We start from the raw sequence: 8,436 nt of genomic DNA on the forward strand, positions 1-8,436 counted from the left end.
TTCCATCCTATTTTATTGGCACGCTCCAGTTTGGCTTCTAAGACTACTCAGTCTTAACTGAGATATAATTGACATATATGTTTAAGGTGTACAGTATAATGATTTGATATATGTATACATTGTGAAATCATTACCAAAAGAAGTTTAGTTATCATCCGTTACTTCGCATAGTTAAAATTTCTTCTTGTGATAACTTTTCTTTTTTTTCAAGTAAACCCTGTGCCCACTGTGGGCTTGAACTCACAACCCTGAAATCAAGAGTCTCGTGCTCTGATTGAGCCAGCCAGACACCCCATTTTTCTTGTGATAAGAACTTTTAAGATCTTTGTTTTTAGCAATTTTCAAATATGCAATGAAGAATCATTAACTATGGTCACTATGTTATACTTTACATCCCCCAGAACTTTATAACTGGAAGTTTGTACCTTTTGACCACCTTTACCCATTTTGGCTTTCATTTTTTATATTATACTAAAAGTGTTCTCGTGCGGGTCTCCAGTGACTTCTATGTTACCAAATCCCGTGGTTGTCCTTTTGGCCTCCTTGTATTTAGCAGCACTTGACACGGGTGAGCACTTCCCTCTATTAAGACACTTGTTTAACTTCCTAAATACCACATTCCTCTAGTTTTCTTCCTTTCTCCTGTGCTTTTCCTTTTCACACTAAAATAGTAACTAAACTTGATCTAAGCAGTCTCGATAGGTAGTATCCAGTCCCAAAGCTTTAGATACCACATTTGTGCTTCTGAAATCTTTATATATCTAGCCTATTATTTTACCCCGGAACTTCAGATTGCCTATTTGTACTCTTGGAATATCCAATAAATATTGGATATATATCTAGCCTATTATTTTACCCCGGAACTTCAGATTGCCTATTTGTACTCTTGGAATATCCAATAAATATTGGATATCAGTCTTTGCAATTTCATTTAATGGTGCAATCATCCATCCTGTTATTCAAGCCAAAAAACCTGAGAATCCTCTTAATTTCTTTTTTCTTTACTCTCTGCATCTAATCAAAAGGCAGACTGGTTGACTTTTGACCTTCAAAATATATCCCAATGTAATCACCAGGAAATAAAGTCAAATAACAAATAATCTCTGCCTTCCAAAAGTTTATAATAGACTGGCAAACTAATTAGGAATTATGTGCAGTGTCATAGGTATGAAAACAATTAAGCATGGGAGCATTGAGGAGGGGCATTTGCATCAGAATCAGCAAGGATGGAGAATTAGAAGGCTTCCTAGAGTAAGTGATGTTTGAGCTCATGGAAGCAGAGAAAAGCCATTTTAGACAAGAGAACTGTGTTTTCAAAAGTAAATACTGTTAAAGTTCAGACTACATAGCTGGGGCTCTTCAGGTGTGGCTGCAATAATGTTTTTTAAGGATTATTAGGCCGGAGGAATGGACAGGGGCCAGATCATGAAGGGTGCTAAGCTAGAGTTTTAAGTGCATTGTGAAAGAAAATTCTAGGTATATAGTGTTAGTGTGGGAAGCTGGAAAGTTAAGGACAGATCCTGAATTTAAACCTGAGTTGGTTGACAATACCTTTGAGGACATTGAAGCAAAGGACTAGAGGGATCACTTTGGAAGTAGTATAGCTATAGAGGATAAACTAAAGAAGAAGGACAAGATCCAAGAAAGGCAGACCAGTTAGGAGATGTAGTAGTCCAGGTGAATTGAGGAGGGTCTGTACTAATGAAATGGCCCTACTTTGAATCAAATTGGATTTTAGAAATAGGACTCAACATACCAGTTTCGCTACCGACTAATTATGGGACATTTGGGGAAAAAATTGTGTTTTACTTAAATGTAGGTAAAAGTATTGTTAATTTGCATCTGTTAGACTTAAGCTTACTGTGCTAGGAAGTGGTCCAAAATAGAAGGATTGGGTATTCTGGTATTATTTCATCTGAACATAAAAAAAGAGAGAATTGGTTAACTTTTTACATTCAGTTATTTTACTGCCAAGACAGTAATGTAGATAATGTAGTCCAGTGGTCCTAGTTCTGTCTCAGTAATTCTTCATCTTGGGCAAGTTTCTTAACCTTCCTTTGTACCTGTTTTTCTCATCTTTAAATGGACCGTATTGTAATAACATCTACCTCAAGCATTTGTGCTACTATTTGTTTAATGAAGGGAATACCAATAAATAGAAGTGGTTTCAACAAAAAAGTGATAATACTGGCTGTCTCAAGGAAGGGGTACAGGGTAACTTGGGGAAAGATGTGGGAGGAAGGCTTTTCCCTGTAAATCTCTTCTATACCTTTTGAACTTTGATCCATATGAACATGTTACCAGTTCAAATATTAGTTAAAAATTTAGAATTGTACTTAATTCACACAGCTGTATTGATTAAATAAGTTAATACATGTGGAGTACTTAGAATACTTTCTGCAATATAATGAACAGTAAATGTTAGCTGTCATCATTATTATCAATGATGCTGGGATTTGAAAGTATTAAATACACTGTGCCTCTACTATTTCTTGTAATAAGGAAAAATGGAGCTGTATCCTATATTCTGTAAGCTTTGATTAGGACAAGAGTTTGCTGGGACGCCTGGGTGGCTCAGTTGGTTAAGCGTCTGTCCGGCTCAGGTCATGATCCCAGGGGCCTGAAATCGAGTCATGAGTCGGGCTCCCTGCTCAGCAGGAGAGTCTGCTTCTGTCCCTCCCTCTCCCCCTGCCCCTCTCCCTGCTCGTGCATGCTCTCTCTCTCTCAAATAAATAAATAAAATCTTTTAAAAAAAAGTTTGCTTACAGGTGAAGAAAGCTCAGGTAGTTCTACTAAACTCCTAATTGTATTCCTTTTCTTCATAACACTCCATCCCAGTCACTCCACCAGCACGGTCTTATACATGGACAGTTCAACCCATTATCATCTCCTCCTTGTGCCTTTTCTACTTTCAGGAAACACAAACGTCAAGAGTCAAATAACTAAAAACCAAAGTGGGCCAAAAGCTACTATTTGTCAGGAAAGGTCATTCCTACAGGTGTTTGCAAGTAACACTGTAGGGAATCGGATGTTTGGTTGAGGCAGGGGTTGGTCTCAGGATCCCTTTATGCTCTTAAAAATTATTCAGCATCCTCACGTCTCTCCTCCTCCCAAACTAGCGCTTCCCTCAGTACAGAGATAGAGCATTTTAGTGCAGTGTTTTCCAGTGGCAAGCTGTAACCGTAGTAGGTCATGGTGTTAGTTTCCTGAGGCTTCCATAACAAATCACCACAAACATGGTGGCTTAAAATAATAGAATTCTCTCATGGCTCTGGAGGCCAGAGGTCTGAAATCAAGTGTTAGCAGGGCTATATTCCTTCCAAAGGCTCTAGGAAAGAATCTCTTCTTGACCTCTTCAGCTTATGGTGGCTATTGGTGTTCTTGTGGCCACATCACTCTAATCGCTGCCTCCATGGTCCCATTGCTTCCTCCTCTTCTGTTTTCTCGTCTGTCTGAAATCTCTCTCTGCATTTCTCTTATAAGAGCACTTGTCATTGAATTGAGGACCTACCCAGGTGATAAAGGATGATCTCCTCATTTCAAGATCCTTAGTTATATCTGCAAAGACACCTTTTCCAAGCAAATTAACAGGTTCTGGGGAAAATGACGTGGGCGTATCTTTTGGGGGCCACCATTTAAGAAATTGCAGTAATAAAATCATTGTGTACTGAGAAACTTTTTAACGGAATAGTGCAGACAAATATCAGTCATAGAAAGAATAGTATTTAATGAAATTTTTCTTAAAGATTTTGTGTATTTATTTGAGAGAGAGAGTGGGAGGAGAAGCAGAGGGAGAGGGACAAGCAGACTCCACACCGTGTGTGGAGCCCGACGCAGGGCTCCATCCCATGACCCTGAGATCACGACCTGAGCCGAAATCAAAAGTCAGACACTCAGTTAACTGAGCCACCCAGGCACGCCTAGTGAAATTTCTATATATATCATATTTATATGTCTGTGTATACTAGGTTACCATGTAAAATATACTTCTTACTGTGTCTTGGTTTTAAAAGGTTGAAATCCACTATCTACTAGAACTGCATTATTTCACAGGTAAAGAAATAGTGCAAAGGAATTATGTAACATGTCAAGATCACATAGATCATAGAACTGGCACTTTTTTCTGCTATACCATGCCACCTTTAACTCTTTGTCTTAGATTGCCTTTCAGAGTGCACGTTTATTTCCCTCATTTTTCTCTATACTTAACTCATTTTCTTTTTTTACTTTTTAAGATTTTATTTATTTATTTGGCACAGAGAGAGAGAGAGACAGCAAGAGAGGAAACACAAGCAGAGAGAGTGGGAGAGGGAGAAGCAGGCTTCCTGCTGAGCATGGAGTGGAATCTGAGGCTCAATCCCAGGACCCTAGGATCATGACCTGAGCCGAAGACAGACGCTTAATGATTCAGCCACCCAGGAGCCTCCCCTCCCTTTTTCTTCTTATTATAAAAATTTCAACATGCAAGTAGATAGAGTTACTGTACATAGTGGACTCCCATGTACCCATCACCCAGCTTCAGCAGTTAGCAACTCATGGCCAGTCTTCTTTCATCCAAATGCCCTTTCATGCTCTCCCCAATCCACCCCACTCCCATGTTATATTGAGACAAACCCAGATTGTATCACTTCGTCAGTAAGTATTTCAATTTATATCTCTAAAAGGTAAGGTTCTTCCTTTTTAACATAACCACAGGGGTGCCTGGGTGGCTCAGTTGGTTAAGCATCTGCCTTTGGCTCGGGTCATGATCCCGGGGTTCTGGGATTGAGCCCCACATTGGGCTCTCTGCTCAGCAGGGACCCTGTTTCTCACTCTCTCTCTGCTGTTCCCCCTGCTTGTGTGCACACTCCCTCTCTCAAATAAATAAGTAAATAAATAATTTAAAAAATAACAACCACAACACTATTATCACACCTTAAAGAAGTACACATTACTTCCATAATACCATCAAATATGCAATTATTATCCAAATTTCCAATTTTTTTCATAAATGTAATAAACAGTATGAGTAGATACTTGTTTTACAATTTGTTGCTTGAATCAGGATCCATATAAGGTTCACATAGTACAACTGATTGATAATAATTTTTAAGGTTTTCTTAATCTACAGATTCCTCTTTCCATCTCTTACCACCCCTACCTGCTATAAAATTTATGTGGAAGAAACAGAGTTGTTTGTCCTGTAGTGTTTCCCATGTTAGGACTTTGTTGATTGCATCCCTGTGTTGTCCTTTGGCAAGTTCCTCTATCCTCTGTATTTCTGTAAATCTCTTCCCTCATCTTTGTTAAGCTTTCAATGTATATAGACTGGGTATATTCCCTAACATGTATTCTGTACATTTTCTAAAGCTAGATTCCAGGACATACTTGTTTTTCCTTTTTCTCATTTTTCACTATTCTTAACTGTATTTTCATACTGCCTAGAAACCTTTACCATTCTGTCTTTTTAATCATCCAAGAAGCTATAATTTTTTTCAATAATCCTCTGTAAATTTAATTCACTTAACATTTAAGACTCCTAACTCACCAAATGTATAGACCTCATTCATACTACATAATCCCTACAAAAACCTTTAACTTGATCCAGACATCACATCCTCCTGTTGTAGCGATTGTATGCTCACAAGAAGATTGTATAGTACTGATTGTGTTGTTGGCATCAACAGAGAACACCTACTGAGTAACAGGGTGGAGGGATAAGAGCAAAGATTTTGGAGTTTAATAAACCTAGGTTTGGGGGGGCCTGGGTGGCTCAGTCAGTTAAGCATTTGCCTTTGGCTCAGGTCATGATCCCTGGGTCCTGGGATCAAGCCCCACATAGGGCTTCTTGCTTCTTGCTCAGTGGGTAGTCTGCTTCTCCCTCTGCCCATCCCCCTGCTGGTGCACTCGCTTGCTCTCTCTCAAATAAATAAATAAAACCTAAACAAAAATAAAAACAAAAAACCCTAGGTTTGAACTCCAGCTTTTCCAGTAAGGTGTAACATGGGTTCTTTGAGTCCAATTCCTTGTTTGTAAAAAAGCAATGATGATGGCAATTAAAATCGTAATTCCGTAATTTGGTATACATGCAAAGCCTTTAACTGTCTGATCCTTACCTTTCTAATCTTTTCATCTTCATCCAGCAACACTGACCTGAAACTCTCTTTTCCCCCCTAAACACACACACACACACACACACACACAAACACACGCACAGTGCCTTCTATGCCTTCCCTTTCGTAATCTCATTCATAATACCTTCCAGACCCATTTCTCTTTCAATTGACTGATTTTTTTTTTTAAAGATTTTATCTTTAAGTAATCTCTACACCCAGCATGGGGCTCTTATTTACAATCTGGAGATCAGGTCACATGCTCTACCAACTGAGCTGGCCAGGTGCCCTTCACTTGACTAATTCGTATTCAGAGTAGGCATCCCCTACTTCTACACTCCCACACCAACACCTTTTGTGTGCTGCTCTGTGTTCCCCAGAGCACTATATGCCTATCTTTGTCCTTGTACCCATCCCACAACATTGTATTAGTCTCTATGCTCTCGAAAAACCTTGTGAATGAATCCACCATGGCGTTCACCATGTAGTGTTACAATGTCGTTTTGTCTCACCTCCACTAGACTGTATTCTTTAAAGACCACAGCAAATAGTCCTCATTCTTATGTTTTTTTCTACCATGTGTTCCAGTCACATACTTAAATCTATTGAATGAATGCTAATAATAGTGTTTGTTGTATACCACGATTAAGCATTTTTCATATATGATTTAACCTAGCTCCAACATTTCCGAGATTAAATGAGATAGCATGTGCATATTTTCTCATACTTCACATATTCTCAATAAAATGTTAATTTTCTTTTTTTGCATTTTAGGATACAGCTTCACACTACCTCTGTGAAATACCCTTACCCCTTACTTGCTTTTGTTTGTTGCCTTCTTTCCGTTCCCATAGTTCCTTATTCATACCATAGTCATACTCTATGTATATATCCCTCTATTAAACTGCAGTAGACTAAGTTGCTAAGGGTAAAAATGATCTCATTCCTGTATTCCTAGGGCCCAACACAGGTCCTGACTGGCACAGAGGAAGGACCATATAAATGTTGAAGGAGATACTAACTTGCATTTTTCTAGAGCATCTAACTGCTGGAGATAGATAAATGTATACATACTGTGAGGACTTTCTAGATTATTGTTCCATTTCACTTTATTTTTCCTTCAGGATGCATGTCATGTTCTCAGCGAAGGTACTCCCTCCAGCCCATCCCAGAGAGGAGAATTCCAAACCGATACTTAGGCCAGCCCAGCCCCTTTACACACCCACACCTCCTCAAACCAGGTAAGCCCTTTTAACTATAGTAACTGTCTCTCTCTTTAGATGTTTTACTTAGAACTGTGCTACCCCATAGAACTTTTTACAGTGATGTAAATGTTCTAGGTCTTTGCTGCCCTGTGCAGTAGCCACCAGCCACAAGTGGTTACTGCATACTTATAACGTTGCTAGTGCAACTGAAAAACTTAATATTTTATTTTAGTTAATTTTAAACTTAAAAAGGTACATGTAGCTACTGGTAGTATGCTGATGGCACTATCTAGAGCAGCAAATAAGATTCAGAATTATCAATGAAAAGTATGTATTTCAGGATATTTTAAAAGAAAAGTTACATTACTATCTAAGACAGTTGCTAGATCAATCAAACAATTGATTCCTTGTGATCTGCTATGTTAAAGACATTTTAGAAAACATGTTTTTCTTGGGGCGCCCAGCTGGCTCAGTCAGTGGAGCATTAGACTCTTGATCTCAGGGTTGTGAGTTCTAGCCCCATGTTGGGCATGGGGCCGACTAAAAAAAAGAAGAAAGAAAGAAAACATGTTTTTCTTGAGAGTCATAAATGCTCATTTCATTTAACATAAATATTGCAATGTAGATTACACTAGATTTCCAGATTGATTTTCATAGCTTTGAGAGGTGATAACAATGATAAAAAGGCAGTTAAGGGGTGAACTTTGGTAAATGAATGCCATCCCAAAGAGGTAGGTAGGGCAAAACAAATGCTTTGTAGAAAAAGCAGTCAGATTTTCAAGGGAAGTTAATTGTTGCCACTGCCTTAGGAAGTTAAATCTGTATTTACTATGTAAGCATATATACCAATAATCTAAATTGCCTTTAGAAATACGTTACTCTTTCACTATCTCCACTCAGTGAATGATACCAGTGTGTCTCTCAGTGAGGGCTTCCTTTTGCTGATTCTTCATCAGACTGGAATTCCTGCTGGGAAATCGGCTGAGACTCAGGAAATGCAGCTCACCACTGAAACACACAAGAAATCAGAGTTTTTCAAAGCTGTAAGGTAAGCTTACTAGCAATCCAGTTAGTAGTAGTTTAAGTATTTCTCTAACCTGTCAACCTACCTGTAGCCTCATTAAAAAAAAAAAAAAAAA

At 38.6% G+C, this 8,436-nt stretch overlaps 1 protein-coding gene and 1 long non-coding RNA gene across 4 annotated transcripts in view; one reads left to right on the forward strand and one right to left on the reverse strand.

Annotated features, from left to right (window-relative positions):
* XPNPEP3 (X-prolyl aminopeptidase 3) overlaps positions 1-8,436 on the forward strand; it is a 68,795-nt gene that overhangs the window by 8,759 nt on the left and 51,600 nt on the right. For 2 of the 3 annotated variants that reach the window (XM_008702959.2, XM_008702960.2), the window contains exon 2: positions 7,217-7,333. In XM_008702959.2, the coding sequence (XP_008701181.1) occupies positions 7,217-7,333 (117 nt within the window). Of the gene's footprint in view, positions 1-7,216; positions 7,334-8,248; positions 8,346-8,436 lie in introns of those variants that run through there. The other variant, XM_008702961.2, reaches the window with a different exon arrangement.
* LOC121104437 overlaps positions 7,328-8,436 on the reverse strand; it is a 6,231-nt gene continuing 5,122 nt past the window's right edge. Inside the window, exons 2-3 of the long non-coding RNA XR_005836771.1 lie at positions 8,208-8,305; positions 7,328-7,837 (exon numbers count right to left, since the gene is read on the reverse strand). This is a non-coding gene — a long non-coding RNA (uncharacterized LOC121104437). The remainder of the gene's footprint in view (positions 7,838-8,207; positions 8,306-8,436) is intronic.

The sequence above is a fragment of the Ursus maritimus genome, unplaced genomic scaffold (assembly GCF_017311325.1).
Source record: "Ursus maritimus isolate PB19 unplaced genomic scaffold, ASM1731132v1 scaffold_21, whole genome shotgun sequence".
Lineage (NCBI taxonomy): Eukaryota > Metazoa > Chordata > Mammalia > Carnivora > Ursidae > Ursus > Ursus maritimus.